The sequence below is a fragment of the Rattus rattus genome, chromosome 13 (assembly GCF_011064425.1).
Source record: "Rattus rattus isolate New Zealand chromosome 13, Rrattus_CSIRO_v1, whole genome shotgun sequence".
Lineage (NCBI taxonomy): Eukaryota > Metazoa > Chordata > Mammalia > Rodentia > Muridae > Rattus > Rattus rattus.
The window spans coordinates 16,883,041-16,901,230 of NC_046166.1; the positions used below are offsets into that span (position 1 = coordinate 16,883,041).

The following is an 18,190-nucleotide window of genomic DNA, read 5'->3' on the forward strand; positions in this document are numbered from 1 at the left end:
CTTATTGCAACATATTTCTTTCTTCTCTTTTATTATTTTTATTTACTCTTCAAATGTTGCCCCCTTTCCCCTCTGCAAGCCCCCCATCTCCTCCCCTTGCCCCTTTGTCTCTATGAGGTTGCTCCCCACCCATCCCCCTATTCTAGCCTCATCACTCTAGCATCCCTTGATCCCTCCACAGGATCAAGAGCCTCACCTCCCATTTATGCCAGATAAGGCAATCCTCTGCTAAATATGTAGCTGGAGCCAGGTATACTGTTTAGTAGTTTAGTCCCCGAGAGCTCTGGGTGGTCAGGTTGGTTGATATCGTTGTTCTTCTTATGGGGTTGCAATCCCCTTCAGCTCCTTCAGTCCCTTCCCTAGCTCCTCCATTGTGGTCCCCGGGGTCAGTCTGATGGTTGGCTGTATCTGCATATTTTTCAGTCACATGCTGGAAGAACCTCTCATGGGACAGCTATACCAGGCTCCTGTCAGCAAGCACATTTTGGCATCAGCAATAGAGTCGGGGTTTGGTGTCTGCAGGTGGGACAGATCTCTGGAGGAGAGGCAGTCTCTGGATGGTATTTCCTTTGGACTCTGTTCCAGTTTTTGTCTCTGCATTTCCTTTAGCTAGAGACAATTCTGGATTAAAAATTGAGAGATGGGTGGGTGACCCTGTATGAAGACTCAGAAATAGACCCACACACCTATGGTCACTTGATCTTTGACAAAGAAGCCAAAACCATCCAATGAAAAAATAAGAGCATATTCAACAAATGGTGTTGGTTCAAGTGGCAGTCAGCAGGTAGAAGAATTCAAACTGATCCATTCTTATCTCCTTGTACAAAGTTTAAGTCCAAGTGGATCAAGGACCTCCATATAAAACCAGATTCACTGAATCGAATAGAAAAGAGTGGGAAAGAGTCTTGAACACATGGACACAGGGAAAATTTCCTGAAGAGAACACCAATGGCTCAGGCTCTAATATCAACTATTAACAAATGGGACCTCATAAAATTGAAAAGCTTCTATAAGGCAAACGACACTGTCAATAGAACAAAATGGCCACCTATAGACTCTTCTTTAATGTTTGCTAATTTAACACTGAATTACCTTTCATGTCAAATTTGGTCTACTTTAATTTTCAGTTTTGTTTTGATTTTAATTTCAAAATGTTCCTTAATTAGCTCTTCTATTTCATACTTGACATTTGCTTTTTAAGAAGAGATTCTTTTTGTTTTTATTCACTTATTTAAACAATTTCTAAACTGATATTTTAACATTTACAATGTTAAAATGTATTTTAGGATACAAAAGTAGAAATTTGTCAGTTTCTGATTCTTAGTTTTAATCCCACCAGAACATTCTATACATTGAAAAGTCTGTGTTTATTCTGTATAACTTTAATTCCCCTTTTTAAAATCCTTCTTTTAGCATTTTCTCATTTTTTTGTCTCTTACATATTCATTCCTTTTCTTCCTATCAGTCTTCAACTTCTTCCTTCTAGTACATTACTGACCATAGCTTTTTTTTTACATTGTTATAGCAGCAGACACACTGGAAATCTCATTTAGAAATGAGCCAGGAAATTGGTGTGTTAGGAGACGTTCTCAGTTTTTGTGTGTGTAAATGATTGAATGTTGGCGCTAATTAAGTAGTACAGGATCTCTTGGCTTTGTGTGACTATTTTCAAGAGCTTGTATTTAGTACAAGGGAGGTGAAATGAATCTCGGTTATTTCTTCTACTGAATACCTTTTAACATATTTCCAATCTTGCATTGGTGGTGGATAAATACAAGTTCAAAATCACATTTGGACAATTTAGTCTTTAAAGGCGAATGGGTAAATGTTACCATATAGCACTGAGTCTTGTCATGTTTTGGCCATCCTCTGATGATAACAGTAACATTTATAGCTATGGTCATGGCTGTCACGTGATCTTTTGTGTCTCCTTTCTGAAATATTGGATAAAATGATGATATTCTAATTATTCAGTGACTGTCTAATGCATACAGAAATTTAGATAACCCAGAAAATTAGGGTACATCTGTCCCTGTTCATTAATTCTAGCATCTTCCTTTATCCCTCACACTTATTATAAACAATCTGTAGGTTTAAAGAATCAAGACCATGTTACTCCTTGATTAGTCTAGAATATTCTGCCCTTTATTAGATTTTCAAAGCTTTACTATTTGAATATTTTTATTAAAGCAAATGGAAAAATAGAGTGTCAGAATGCAAGAACTGTAAATTGAAACACAACCTCTTAAATATTTCATCTATTCTGTATATTGGTGTATAAGTTTCTTTATCTCTCTGTCTTGGACTTGCTATCTTCAATTGATGTGGATGCTGATTTCATAGGATTTCCATGAATATCTAATAAGTAAGTACATGTAAAATTTCTAAATTCTTCTATTTTCTCAATTTTGTATAGTTGTTTTTAATGGTAATTTTTGTACCTGGTCTCAAAATTAATAGCATTTTAAAGTAATTTTTTTCTCCACACTTGCCTTCTGTACCACTACATAATTTGCATGGAGATGGGGAGGCATGTTTAACTCAACTGTACAAAGCCTTTTCTTACGTCTTTATAATATTATTAATCAAAATCTAGTAGTGATACCTCAAAAGATAAATACCTATCTTGAGAGAATGTAGTATCTATTCTAATGTCAAGGAAACATTATTTATTATCTAATAAATATAGGCATAAGTCAAGAAAATAAGAATTTAAACAATTAAATTACATTTAAAACATGTTACACACTCCCTCATCCATATGAGGGCTTGTGTAGCAAATGCACATGTGAGGATTATTTATAATAAGTATTCATAGATCACATCTATAGTTCATGAAGCAGGACATAGCTTTTAAAATACTTGATGAGTCCAATTTTCTGACATTGTAAATTTGTTTCATTTAACAGTGAAAGTAAATGTAGTCCGATATCAACAGTGAATATCTTCTTATAGTAATTGGAAATTTCCTTAGATTTGATATGTAAAATAAAACGGGACATTTTTTTAAATAAAAGTAGAATTAATTTTTACATTTAGACTTTTTTCAGCCCAAATCCAGTATATACAAAGAAAGAAAAAAAGATAAAGCCCAAGTGATATTGGCTTTATCTTTTTCTATCATGGCACTTCTACAAAGGCAGCTGAACAGTGAAGAATGAATTTTCCTAATTGTCATACTTGGTGACCCAGGCATACCATTTCTTAAAGTATGTATAATCAGGAAATGAAGCAGGTTGCTTTTAACTGCTTAGATACTGAGATTTCTTTAAATACCTTCTTATGGTTACTTTTACACCTTTAGCTCCAATCTTTAAAATTATATACTTTCACGCAAAGAAAAGCATTACTATTTCAAGTATTTCCAGATCCTCTGAACCTCATTTATGAACCTTCTGTCTCTTTTCAACAGAAAGAAAAACTGATATGTGTCATAACATCAAATGTAGATTACTTAAGAGTAGTAAAGGAAAGACAACAATTTGAATTTCAAATGATAATAGTATGTCTAAGTGAATTATAAACTGTACTGTCCATAGCTTCTAAATTCAATGTTTGCAAAGAAAACACCTCGCCATGGGACAGTAGGACATTGTTTAAATTATAACACATGGAGTAAGACGATAGTATTATAAAAATATAAACTCATGTAGGAAAAAGTCATGAAAAAACGCACAATTTTATAATTGTAGTATATTTGAAGAAATGACAGATTAATTTATTATTCTTCACACTTTTAGTGACATTAATTTCAGGAGAACAACATAAAATGAATGCAAAAGAAACATATCATTCTTTAAATCATCCTGTGTGGAAATGTTTGGGGTACTGGGTAACTGTCTTTTATTTTTGGTAAACAGAAGATTTCCAATGGTGCTTATTCTTTTCAGATTTTTTAAAGTGAAATAAACTGTACAGCCTTCCCACAATTACACAAAAGAATGCCACAACAGTTCTCTGGTTGGAAAATGCTTTTCAGCTATTTAGAGTGTTTGGACCCAAGACAAATTCGGTTTACATCACATGGTTTAGTTTAAGGAGATGTCTGTGTCGTTCCATGTTTGGTAGCTTCTTTTAGGTTTAGCTTAAACTATGAAGTATCAAATGCAAGTCATCGGTGTGAAAATAACAGCTAGGTAAAAAGGAATATGAAAAAATAGATCCTTGTGAAGAAATAAGTATAGAATTTCATTCATTGTGTCAAATTGTAAGAGGTGTTCCAAAGAAGATTTTAGAATAAATACACATTCAATGGGTATAAATAATATCGTGTTAATAATCCTATATGAAATGTTTTATAGAATGAAGTATCAATTTCAGAAAACAGATTTTTTTTTAAAAATCCACTTTGTTATAAGAACCATTATGAGAACAGATATATTTGCTTGACATTTGCTTCTGTTTGTATCTTTTGAGTTATAGGAAGCAAACATTTTATCTCAATCCTTTATGGATATAATTTGCTAGTGATTCTTCGTAATTTGCTATTTAAAGAAGAGCCTTTTAGTTTTGCATACTTTCCTTCTTTTTACTTAAATTGATGATCCTGGGTTACCTTCAAGAACATGGAGAGAACTACAATAAGAACAATTCCAACCTGGGAATGTCTGTTAACAATAGACAGAAAACTAACAAGCCTAGGCTAAAGTGGAGAACTTTCTTACCATTTTACATTTAAAAAGGTTCCTAGCTTATCCCTTGCTAAAACAATAAAAATGAGTAAACTGCATTGGTCTGTTCTTTTCCATGAAAATACCCATTTTATAAAGCAAAACAAGATAACAACACTATAGAATCTGGATTCCTAGATGCACCAAAGGCTGCGAAGGCACTCACTTATGTGATGGTGGCCAGGGTCTCCCACCAGACAGAAATATATCCGATGAAGTCACAATGCTGATTATGAAATTCATGTGTTGTTTTCTAAGATTTCATCAGAGTAGATATCCACAAGTGGATATTTGTGAAAAATCTGAGCCAAAACATTTCCTTCTAATTCTCATTGTACAGATACAGTAGCTGCACGTGAAGATGCAGCAATTTTTAGGATGAAAATTTATGTTCCCCCATTTATTTCTGTTTGAACAAATGTATCTACCCTCTAGATTTTTGTTGACAAAATATCACTCAACAGTAGGTTTTGAAGGATAAAAGTCAGAGCAAACCAGAACACATTTTTTTTTGCTGCATGCATTTCTTAATGAGAGATATTTGATCCAAGGTCTTCCATGGGGTTGATATTTAACACAGATTAGTGCTCTGTGTGCATGTAGTTTTTTAAGCATTTACACTTGTTCATTGTAAAAAAAAAAGTACATACCGTCGATGTAGAATATATTGCAGTTGTCTCAGTGGTTCATCAGACCTCTAAATACTATCAAAATCAAATACAATCAATGTGATTTCCCCCTAGTTTAATTTGTAAAACTACTGCATAGAATCCTTATGAATTGAAATCATGACACAACTGGAATTTTATGTCTTTGACCCAAATATTTTAACATTTCACATTGTTTTATCGAACACGGAAAGAATTTACATTTTATTGGGGATCGTGACCAAAAGAAATAGAAATAGAAAACCCAGTGCTAATCTGGATGGTACTGAAGAAGCATGCTGGTTCTGATTTGTCAAAATAGCAACTGTGAAGAAAACTCATTATGTACACACTGATTTTTGGTGCCCCCAACATTAGGATTATTTTTAAGCTTAAAGTCTAAGTGTCAATTGAGAATTTATTCAATATTTGAGAATTTAACAGTTTGAGTTGTACCAAGTGTAGTAATAAATACCTATAATCAAGTCCAGTAAACTGAGGCACACAATTGTATATTCACTGATATTCTGTGCCACACGGCACTACTCTTTCCTACAAACCAACAAAAAATGTGAGATGCAAATACTGGAGAGCATCAATATATATGTTTTGCTTTTTGTACAAAATGCATCTGTCTAGTACCTTTGTAAATTAAGGACACAGTCATGGTCTCCTGCCTGGTGTAGAGAGGCATTGCTCTGTTATTGAAAAACTCTCACATTTCACCTAAGACAAATGGGAAGCAAAGTTTGACCTGGGAGTCTCCAGTTTCAGAATCAGGTGTTTCTTTGCTATCTCTTTTTCATCACCTGACCTTGGTAAATTTGCCTTAAGTAGAACCATAGCAACAACCCTATTAATCCATGGCCTGTGCTGTTACACATGCCAATCTTATTGGTTGATTAGGTCAGGGCTTTCGTAAGACTTTGTGAGATAGATCTGTAGGCATGGACTACATGAAGAGCATTGTCAAATGAGCATATAAAATCTGGAAAGAATGGAGAACAAGATGATTGACCGAAAAAAAATAAAAAGATGAAGTAGATCATTACATACCTTATAGAGCAGAACGGTCAAGAGACCGTTCTTATCTGCATGTTAGAAACTTTCACAAAGATAGTTATGTCTAATTCATTTTCAACAAAACCAGGTTGTTTCTTTTCACACAGTTTTTCCTTTGGCAACAATACACATGCAATCAATACAGGAATTCATAAACAATTATCAAAGGGCAAGAAAACTGCTCTCTACTGTTTGTATGGTCATTGTGTCACTGATTTCACCTGGGTGTCTGACATTAGTGCATAGAATATCTTGCCCTCCCTAATCACTCTGCCCTTACTAGAGTTCAGTGTTACCATAGGTCATAGGCATTGTTAGAATATATTTAATTTAAAAAAAAGCCTTTGAGGCAATTATACAAATAGCGACAGTAATCATTTATGTCAATCATTTAATTGCAAATTTAAGAAAAAATAATCTAACATATTTCAGTATTGAATTTTGTGAGATTTCTAATTCAAAAATATTTAAGTTTGGCTAAGAAAGAGAATGAACTGAAAATGGTTTTCTGATGAACCATTGCCATTTGTCTTTCTGTGAAGCTTTTATGGGATTCCATGAGGTAACCACTTGGTGTTCTTCAAATAAATAAAAGATAAGGATACCCAAGTAAGCACCCAAATGTAATATTTATATTTTGGGCATAGTCCTAGTAGAAACCGATGAGTGAAAATGGATGATGTCGATCAAAAAAAGAAAAAAAAAGGGAATGTTCTTCCTTTACCCTCAGTATTTCTTTAAAAGAGAAAGAGTGAAAGAAAAGGAAGTGATAAAGCTTATTTGACAGTTTTATTTCCCCGGGCAAACTAAGTGTTTATAAAATTGAGAACAGCCTAGAAACCTTAGACTTGTCTTGCCTGGAATGAGGACTGAATTTCTGAAGACAAGATACAAACAGCATAGACATGCTATCTGTTGAAAACACTGTACTAAAGCTATACAATTGAATAATAATAAAAAGTATTCATTATATATAAAATGTTTCCCAGATACCAAAAGGTCAAATAAAAATCCCTCCCCCGCCCTGCTGTGATCCTAGGTATACTGTATACTCATTTGAGACTGGTTTCTTAGCACTTAATCTCAGGTTCACAGGGCTGGAATCAGAGATCACCTCACCCTCCACACACATACATTAAGGATTTGTTATTTCCTATAGCACCATGTGACAAAGTAAGTGTTGGGAAGTGGCTGCAAGGGTTGAATGCATTCTTGTGGAGACCTGGTCATTGGCAGCCTCAACTTTGGGCACCAGGACCCTTCTAAAATTGCAGCTATCCATTTCATGACTCAGGGAATATTCTGAAGTCTCTATGTCCCTTTTACTCTTTTTGGTCAGCATGTTATCTAACTACTGTGTGAAGGCCCAAGAGGAATGGACTTCTATGCCTCCTCAATTGTTATTAGAAATGATGTGAGTCACTGGATGTGTGATAAATTCACCTTAATTCACAGCAAGGTAGTGCAGTAGAGTCTGAAAGAGTGTTTAATATACATAGGAAGAGAGAAACCAGATGCTAATTCTCCAAAATCATTTCTACTCTACCTTACTAACATCAATTGGTCAAAAGCATTCCACAATAGCTACCAGTAATTGGAAATATTTTGTCATATAAAAAACACACACCAGAAAAATGACTAAAGCAAAAATATAATGGGTGATATTCAGTCTCCAGTTGATGATGTCTATGTTCCTTATTTAATTACAAATATCTGTTCCCAAAATAAAGATGAGGAAAATGAAGTAAATTCAGAGGTATGGTGTAGAAATCACCATGCCCTAGTAAGTACATGAGCTTGAGGGACAAAGCAATGATGGCTCAGGTATTTGCCAGATCAGGTTTACGTTGAAAGTCTCAGTGCATTCTGCAAGTGCCACTTGTCTGTTGGTGACCTAAGATGTACCCTTTGAGCTTATACTCTTTGCAGGAATACTTCCTGTAACTACCACAAATAGCTATTTCTGTGGAGGATTCTGACTTGAGTGTTCAGAAAATACCAATAACTGTAAACTTTCTGTCACATGGTCATTGAATTTGCCTGATCCTTGTTATTTTCAGCATGTGGTGGGAAGACTTGTAGCATAATCAAATGATATACAGTTTTTATTAAAGTAATATGCTATATCAGGATAAGTTATATTGATCTTACTGTGTTTTTGTTTATTTTTTATTTTGTTTTTGTAAAATCACTTCCTCAGAGTACCTGTTCTCCTAGTGAATGGAATCTTTAGATTAATGATATTTAATGTTTTAAGGACAAAGGAAAGAAAGAGAGTGAGAAAGAGAGAGAGAGAGAAAAAGAAAGAAAGAAAGAAAGAAAGAAAGGAAGGAAGGAAGAAAGAAAGAAAGAAAATGAAACAAGAAAAAACAAAGAAACAACAAAATAACAAATAAAAACAAAACCCAGTACAATCCCAAAAAGTTGACTTCAAAACACCAGTGTGGCCTCTGGTATTTGATAGGTTAAATAACAACATAATGGTTCAGTAGATGCTCAATTTTCAGGATTTTATACACCTACAAAAACCTTCTAAGATTTTCATAAATAGCAAATGTTTTCAAATAAAACTAAGTTGAGCAAGAGGATAATAAAAATTCCCAATGTTGGAAGATGAGAACAATCTTACTGCTCTACTCAAAGCAATCAAACTCTAGTAGTTACAAATGATGCCACGCAACTTTGTCAGCTACAATGTAGGTTTTCATCAAAAGTGTTTTCAATATCCAAGACCTCAGTTTCCTATTGAACCCTTTTGATCAGTTTTTTAAAGCTTTTTCTATTCCCTAGATGGTATTCTATCTCATATCAATGAATGTTCACAGATAATAATTTGCAGTATATTTAAAACAAACTTACCTCAAAAAAGAATAGTATGTTTTCTCTGCTTGAGAGAGAAACCAATGAAATTTTTAAATAAACTTTCCCCAAACTACAGTAAAAGCAATCTTTTATGTACTTTCAAATACTGTGCCTTTTTATTTTAAACAGTGTAAACATAACAACACCACCAATAATTGGATAGAGACTGGGTATGTGAACACTAGTTTCCTTGAATGCCCCATGAAAAGAAGGGAAAATAAAACAGACACGTCTTCAGGAGAGGTTTCAGTTCACCTTAGCAGTGGTAAAAATATTGCTTTATTCCAAATGAACATACAACACAATTTGTTGTTTGGGGGCATTGCTTGTGAACTGAATAGTCTGGGATTTGTGATTTTCAACAATTTATTCCTTCCATGTTAACCACAGAAGCCAGTGCTTCTGTCTACACGGAGCAGACTTGCTATAAATTAGCAATGAGGATGACGAGAAATAAAATAGTCAACTGTCAATTTGATGATTGGCTTGTGCCAATAATTTAAGTTAAATGATTCAAAATAAACACATCCTCCATTAATTTGCTTTGTGATGCTGATTTGCACCAGCCAAACGCTATCCTTTTAAATATTATTCACATCAGAAAATGGTCTAAACATTGTCCAGAGTTTTGTAAGACCCCACCATGCAAGTTACCTTGGTTCAAGAACTCGCTAACCAAATTTACATTTAATGGAAAATTTAAAGTGAAAAGATCTAAAGGGGGAAATCTCTTCTGAATATTAGCTTCCCTGATGTTTCAGAACAAATTTTAGCAAGCTTTAATACACACACACACATGCACACACATACGTACAGGGAACACATGTGCATATAGCATATGTGCTTGGGTGAGCAAGGCCACAACACTTGCACCCTCACACCTGTGCACACAGGCGCGCACGCACACACACACACACACACACACACACACACACACACACACACACACAGAGGTGCCCTTTCAGAGCTTCTAAACACTCTCCGAGAAAAACATTTCTATTAGCATGATTTTAGTAACACGACGCTGTCATTTTGTCTCTTTTCCTATAATAATTTCACACCTCCCTCTGAGATTCTGTGCTTTCAAATTACAGAGAAAAATGGCACATGAGAGTAGCTAATTTTGCCCGGATTACTCCTGTTTTCTGTCTTCCCTCCTGCTCATGTTTTCTTGCCATTCTTTGAAAATCAAATACAAAGCACTACATTCCTTGACATGACATAGCCTGTAGAGAGAGCATTGATGAAGAGAAATTTAGGGGTTGGAACTCTAGAGTCAAATGGCCAGGACTATCTGTTTAACTGGCACATATGCCCTTGGAATAAACTTCATCTCTTTGACACTAGGAGAACACCAGTTTCTTTTTTTATATAGACACTGGCAGTATGGGACCAAAGGTTGGAATTTGCCAAATCTTCCAAGAGCCAAAGAGGACAGTGTAAGGACTAACTGAAATTGGATTCAGAATTCTCCCCTAAAGCTTTAGTGGTAAGCTTTATCACTCCTGAAACGCTTCTTTCCCTTTAAAAAAATATTTTGTTAAAAAACACTATGATATGAGGGCGGCAGACTATTTGGTTTCTTCTAAGTAGATGCTCTTAAATTAATGCATATAAATAATTTGTATTTAATTTCCTCTCCTTCCTGTTGAGCAAAGCATAGAATGCACAGATCCCTACATCTCCAGTCACTTTGTTAGCACAGAGTCTCTTTGAATTTCATTTCTTAAGACAAATTGTGCCTCTCGTTCTGATTTGGCCGTGGGACTCAGGGGGAGAAAGGCTGTGTTTTCGCTCGCACTATCCTCAGTTTCCATGCTGGCCAGTTCGTAGTCTTCTGACCGTCTGGCATCAGTCAGAATCCGGATCTGTTCCTGCACGGTCTCTAGTAATATTTTCACTTCTTGCTGTTCTTCTAGAAGACAATCGCTGACTGGAATACTCGCATTGACAATGTCAGCAGAGTAGGAGTTTTTGCACCATTTAATGCTTTTGACGTCAGAAATCCCTGGCATTTGCATGCAGGTTTCTTCTAGACCCACCGACGGGATGATGGGCACCGAATTGGCCCTTGGGGATAAATAACCCACCAGGTCCTTTTGATCCAAGCTATTAAAATAGGGGTTTGTCTCTCTTGAAGGCAGTTGCATATTTATTGATGCATTTTGTTGGGTTCTTAAGCCAGTGGATGCATACCTGAAATAAAAGGAACAGAGTCATATCGCAGTTCCCACTGTGCCACGGAGAACAATGCCATCCAAAAATCACTTTGCACATGCACCATCTCACTGACTTCTCACAGCAACCCCATTAGACGGATACTATGGTCCCACGGACAGTAACTTGAAATTCAGATCAGTGAAGTGACTTGCTCAAGGTCACACAGAAAAATAAGTGACATACTGAGACTCAAACCCAGATCTTCTTACTTTAAGTCCAGGGGTCTTTCAACACACCACAGCTGTATAGGCAGGTGGGATATAGTCTTCCTGACCTCTATCCTAGAATACAAAGTAAATGGGTGTTGAGCACGTCGGTGTGGCCTTTTCCATCGTGACAAACAGGACACGACCATGGCATCACTTCACTCATAGCTTAGCCACCCTCTCAGCTCTGAGTCTACGTCATAGACTCATGTGGTCACCATCAAGAGGGGTCATCAGGAAGCTAATTTTTGATCATCAACGTATTGTAGTCCCCAAAGCTTCTGTTTTACACACGGAATGTGAATCTGATGGCTTGGTGGCATTTTGCTCTGTAGAAATTGCCTTGCTGGCCCAATGCTGAACTGGAGGACAAACACAGGCACAGCCAATCCCTCTGCCTGCCTAGTGGGAGCATGAAGCATCCTGCGAACCTAGTAGTATTTTGGTGTCCCAACAATAGAAGAGGGGACTGGTGTACAGCAATGGCTTATTACAACGCCAATGTGCAAACCTGAGTTTTGAACTGCTCAGACTGCTGACTTTCTTCCTGTGATGTTTTCAGTGCCAGGAAAGAAACATGTATAAGACAGACTTCATGGAAAGGGCTTTGGGAGCCAGCCCTTGATGCTAGTTTATTCTATTTCTAGTAAGTCATTCCTAAATACTAAAGTTAACATGAAAGCATATGCTAAACAATGAATTTCCATGGAATAGATTTATTTCCCTTGGTTTATATTGTAATGTAAATAACTGTTTCTCTACATGTAAAGAACAGTTGCATGAAATGTATTGAAGAGCTACAAAGAAGTCTCTACTGTGAGGTCACAATGGGATGCTTCACCAGAATTAGTAAAGAGGGCTGGGTAGTAGTCATGTTTTTTCTCAGTGCATCTACAATAGAATTGGTCACCAATAATTCCTGATCTAATGAACACAAAATGAATGATTATATTCCAAAGGAAAGGAGTCTTTTTTAGTGTATTAATTAATATCAGACATAACAGCTAACAATTTTACAGTGACTTCAAACAGTACTTTCACCTCCAATTAACTCATGTAAAACATCTTTTTTAGTTTATTATTCTTATATGCTAAATGAATAGATAATTCCAAGGGGCATTCATATGACCTGTCCCAAGATGCATCTTTATGTAACAGAAGGAAGATTCTGGAATTGTCCTTTTGCCACTATAAAATTGTCACTGAAAAATTCAGAAGCAGCTAATGAAGGGCCATCCTAAGGTAAACTAGACTATAACATCTTTTGGGGTTCTTAATTTTATACAGTCATGCATAAGAAAATTCTTTGTGGGATCTTTTTCCTATTCCTTGTATGACAGAAAATCAGATTCTAAATGTCTAATCCATGAGCCAATCTCAATGAAAGGAAGGAGCAAGCCTTGGGCCCATTTGTTTAGTTGTTGCCACCATATTTCAGAAATGCATGAATATACAGAAAATATGCCTTTCATATGTTTACACACAGAAGCAAGCTAAGAAATATGGCTGGAATAGCACTGTATCTACATCAATGTCATTAGGGTAGATCTATAGGTAGAATCTAGTAAGCAGTAATGTACTGAAACCAGTAGAGTCTTACAGATGGATAAATTCTATTTGTAAAATGTTGAATACCTTAGATGATGTTTATAACTCATTGCCACAGTGACTCAGCAACATGGCATGACTAAGCAACAAAGACAATTAGTGCCAAAGTTCAAATATCCACTTCTTTAACCTGATTCTGATTCTTAAGGACTTAGATGGAAGAGAGAAATTGAAGTTAATTAACCTGTGTCATTTCCATAACCAGCTACTGGACGCATTCACAGCAATAAGGAAAATCTAAACTCTTGCTATAGCATGATGGTGGGTTTTAAAGAATGACAGTTTTCCAAGGTTGATTTAATTCTGAATACAACATGGTTGCCATCACCAATGTTGTTATATGATTTGAACTCTAAGATAATGGGAGTTTTGCTTGAATTCTCGAAATCCTTAAAACATATAGGGGCTGGTGATAGAAATCAGTAGAAGTGCAATCTTTGTATAATACAGGCCTGTGCTCAACACAAGAAAACAAAAACATAATCTCTCATACTACATGGGTACTTGGGGGATGGTGGTGTTGTAAAATTTAACTGAAACAACTTGAGCTATATTGTTCTGTAGTGGACTTTTCCCCTGCTTGATTAGATAATATAGACAAGAAGCCAATCACTGGGCGAAGAGGAGGTGGGCCTTCCAGGTACCAGAGAGGAAAATGGAAAGCAGTAGGAGGGGACTTCCTTTTGGATGATGGGAGCAAGGCAGACAAGATGTAGGCTGGGAGATTGATAGTTCTAGAGGCAGGACCTGATGGATCCTACCACCAGAAGATTTCTAACATAGAATAGTTGTTGAATTTAGGATGATAGGTTCCACACTCAGTGATTGTGTTATCTGTTGATTCTAAACTAAGATTGTCTGGTGTTTTCCATTTAGTGACAATTCATCTGACCACCAGGGAAAGGTAACCATAGTGGAGTGTGTGAGAGTGTGCCCCCCGGCTAGTGGCGGAAATTTGGGACTGCTTATCCCTTTGGCAGCAGCCAGCAGCTGGAATTAGATGACTGGGAATGTGAGGCAATTCTGAGGCAAATGAACCATGAGAAATTGGGTGGACACTGCATGGGGTTCACCATGGAGGTGGTAAGACTACCCTGGCCAGACAGTAGCCAGCTATAGCATGGGTTGTCTTTTAAATAGTACATGCAACATTCTGGTGCTATATTCTTCCACCAGAGGTACATTGTAACTCTCAGTTCCTTCCTGGGGTTCCGCTGAGGGGTCTCAGCTTTGATATTTCAGGAAATGTTTATATAGAATCTAAATTTCTAGATGGAATTGTAACATAGAAGCTATTCAGAATTCTGTATCCCTGGAATTTCAACAACTCTTAGTTTAATAGTAAAATCACTCACTGACAATATTAGTTTGGACTGCACTCCCTGTCACTCCTCAGGAAAAAAAATCAGAAGCTCCAATTATGATTTTATTTTTTCTTTGACTATGTGAGCCAAGAAGAGGTGCAATTGTTAGTGTCTGTTTAACTTGTTGGAAGTCATGGGCTATGGACTTTCTTTCTCTAGTTGACACTTTTGTTGCTGTTACTGTTTGTTTGTGATTTGAGGCAGGATTTCTTTGTACAGTCTTGATTTTCCTGGGACTTACTCCATAGACCAGGCTGGCCTGGAACTCAGAGATGTACCTGCTTCTGTCTCTGGAGTACTGGGATTAGAAGCGTACACTACTACCACCAGTCTAGTTGCCTCTTAAGACACAATCTTTGAGGTATGCAATAGTGCAGAGAACTGACCCTACAATTAGCTATTCTATATTACATAAACAGCCACTGGGTGTTTTCAGCACATCCCTTTCCTGATTTTGTAGTTGATTTGGTCAGAAAGCTAAGACACACCCTCACATTTTCTCATGGGTTTCTATGAGAAATTCACAGCGCCACTCTGAAATGGGCATTTAAACTTTCCTATCCTCACTCCATTCACCAATAACAGCTTCAAAGAATATCAAATAGGTGCAATAGGTTTTAGATGAAGTGGAAACTAAGTATGTTTTGGTTCATGACTACATTGAGGATGCTAATCTGACTTTTCTGAATCTATTCCTTTTTATTAGCCTATAATCCGTCAGTTAATTGGTTTACCATGCAGGAGTTCAGCGCTTTGGGCATTATTACCAGAGCTGGCTCCAGTCAGAGAAAAGGATCCTCAGCTTGCATCTAACCCGCTCTAAGGGCTGCTGTGCTAGAATAGGTGGTGGGGTCATGCTCGGCACAATTTCCAACCCAGGAGAGAAGCTTTATACATGAGGCCTATTTAACAGAGAACAACCACATGCTTGGTAAACAGGACCAGATGGCTGATGGCTCTTGCAAATTCATTTACTCTCCTTTCAGGCTTAGGGCAGATTTGAAGAATGTTAACTGAGAAATTCTATTACCAACCCCATTTGCAGTCCCAGGAGAGAGTCTGTCCCCCAGGAGTGGAAAATAGCTGTTTTTAAGAACTGACATGAGATTGCTCCCTAAGACTTACTGTGCTAAAGCCAGAGTGACTTATAGAGTCAACATCTAACAACACTGGGTGCATATGACACGGAGAAAAGGCTTGTGGCCAGCCAGCTAGAGACTACTGCCAAGCTAGTAGTGACTGAGCCAACACAAAGTTACAAGCATGTAAGCCGAGGAGGGAAAAGACATGGCAGAAAATGAAAACCCGTAGCCCTGCAAGGTCTGTGAATTTGTGATTCAAACTAGAACCCACCACAGGCTCTGAGAATCCTTACATCACGAACATGGTACGTGAAAGCCAGAATAGTAGTTAGGAGGGGAGGGAAAAAGCACAGAACAAGGTCGGTTTTCTAGATACCCGTGTTAATATTCACCATATGGAAGGACAGGCTGTGTATATGTATGCAGTCCTATGAAATAGGGTCAGTATGTGTATGGGCTAAATGGGAATCCCCTTTTCAAAAGTAAGACCAAGCAAAATGTCTGCCACTTCATTTATGTTACACACTTTGGACGACTTAGCAGTTCTATCTCTTTGCATCCTCTATCCTAAGTATCTTTTTTTTTTTATAAAGAAACCCATGTGAAGTTTAATCAAACAGGGCAACAGTTCATCTATCCCATTTCTAGAAGAAAAAAGAAATGTAAAGGTTATGAGTTGGACATCCTACCTGCTATAATCTCAAGATAAAAACAAGCAATATGAAATAATCAACTTACAAAAAAATAAAAAATAAAAAAACTGCACAGAAACCCAGCCTGGCTCCTTCAGAAAGTCAACTTCTAAGTTATACAACTAGAACCTGATTCTGGAAACAGCTAGAGTAAATCTAGAATCTTGACATTAATGCTAGCAGTATGAGAATCACTATGACAAACATTGTTTCTGTGAATACAAAACTTAAATAAAAGCTTAAGGACGTTTCTTAACACTCCATCTTTGATCTGACCAATATCTTATGTTCAGATGATGAAGTTTTCTGAAGTTGACACAAGTTGTAAGGGACAGAGACCAAACTTTAATTATAAGTTACCCATAAACGCTTGAGTGGCTTACACAAAGAGCATAGTTGTGACTAGACCCATATTGCAATCTACTATCTACATCTTGAGCTCTACCTGTGCTGGTGCCTCCTAGAAGCCACAGTGCTATTGATCTGTATGCAGTAGCCATGGTATCCAAAATCCCTTTTACCTCCATACCTCATACCTCCATAGCATTAATAATAAAGACACCTGACTTGTGAAATTTTCTCTGTTGTTCTGCTTTTAATATTTACCTAATCCCCAAATTTGAGAATACTGGGTAGAAGTAGATACCTCATTTATGTTAGAGGTTAGTTTTTAGGGTTTTGTCCATATTACTGGTCAGGTAGTTAAATTTCTAACTTACTGATAAAAGGATACTTCAGTTTTTCCAAGCTTTGCAGAAAGCTTCATCTTCTTATATATTTTTAAGCACAGTACAAGGTAGGTTTTCTAGACATCCATTCTAATATTCACCATAGAGAAAGACAGGCTGTGTATATATGTATGCAGGCATATAAAAACTTAGTGTCAGACTCCATTTAAGTCCCTTGCTGTAAGACCTACCCTTGGCATGGTATCGTATCCTGGTCTGGAATTCTTGATTCTTCAAGTTGTTGATATGCTGGTCCTACAATACCACCCAGTCGACTTCGGGGTGAGGGTGGTGTCCTTCTGAAAGTATTCCTATGCAACATCCCACTCCTTTGTCCTGGGCTGCCACAAGAAGAAATACTTCTGCTGGGTTGGAAAACAAAAAACAAAACCAACAAACCAAAGAGATAATAAAAACTTCTAAGAAGTGTTCAAATGTCTCAGACATTCAATTCATATCACACGTCTTTAAAGTTCTATGCTATCAGTGTCAAATATATACTCAGATAAAATTAGAAGTTGATTAATTCATTTATTGTTGGAGGTACTGAGAGACAGTTCATTGTGTTCCTAGTCTTCTAGCTAACAAAGAAGTAGGTTTAAGGAAGTCTCAGGATCCCACTTCTCCTCCACCCTGATTTCCCAAGCCACAGTAGCTGTCTTTCTAATTGGCATGAAAATGCCCTCATTAGGCAGTGATGAGAACGGAATGTAGGAAGCCCAGAGGGGATTTATGGAGAAATTTCCATTTCTCAGTGATAGGATAAACAGACCTTACTTTAATTGGCATTCTTTCTTTCACATAGGTGTTAAATTCTCAGTTTACTGTCCCAGATTTTCATCAGTCTCAAGAAACTAGTTTTGCATTTGAGTTTGCTTTTCAAAAGCTCCTGGTTCAATTTTATTGGGTGTATGCATCCAAATATCTCAGATGACTGAATATTTGTAGAGGCCATCAATGGCAAAAGGTGTATGTGACCTATACAAAGTAAACCCTTGTACACAGGCTGTTTTAAAGGAAGCAGTTTCTGTGAAGATAAATCAGGAAGT

General features: G+C 36.7%; 1 protein-coding gene across 1 annotated transcript in view; it reads right to left on the reverse strand.

Moving 5' to 3' along the window:
* Positions 1 to 8,875: 8,875 nt before the first annotated feature.
* Positions 8,876 to 18,190, reverse strand: part of Nrg3 (neuregulin 3) — a 1,080,436-nt gene continuing 1,071,121 nt past the window's right edge. The window contains exons 9-11 of the mRNA XM_032919377.1: positions 17,333 to 17,506; positions 11,671 to 11,742; positions 8,876 to 11,437 (exon numbers count right to left, since the gene is read on the reverse strand). Coding sequence (XP_032775268.1) covers positions 10,930 to 11,437; positions 11,671 to 11,742; positions 17,333 to 17,506 — 754 coding nt within the window. The 3' untranslated portion in view covers positions 8,876 to 10,929. The remainder of the gene's footprint in view (positions 11,438 to 11,670; positions 11,743 to 17,332; positions 17,507 to 18,190) is intronic.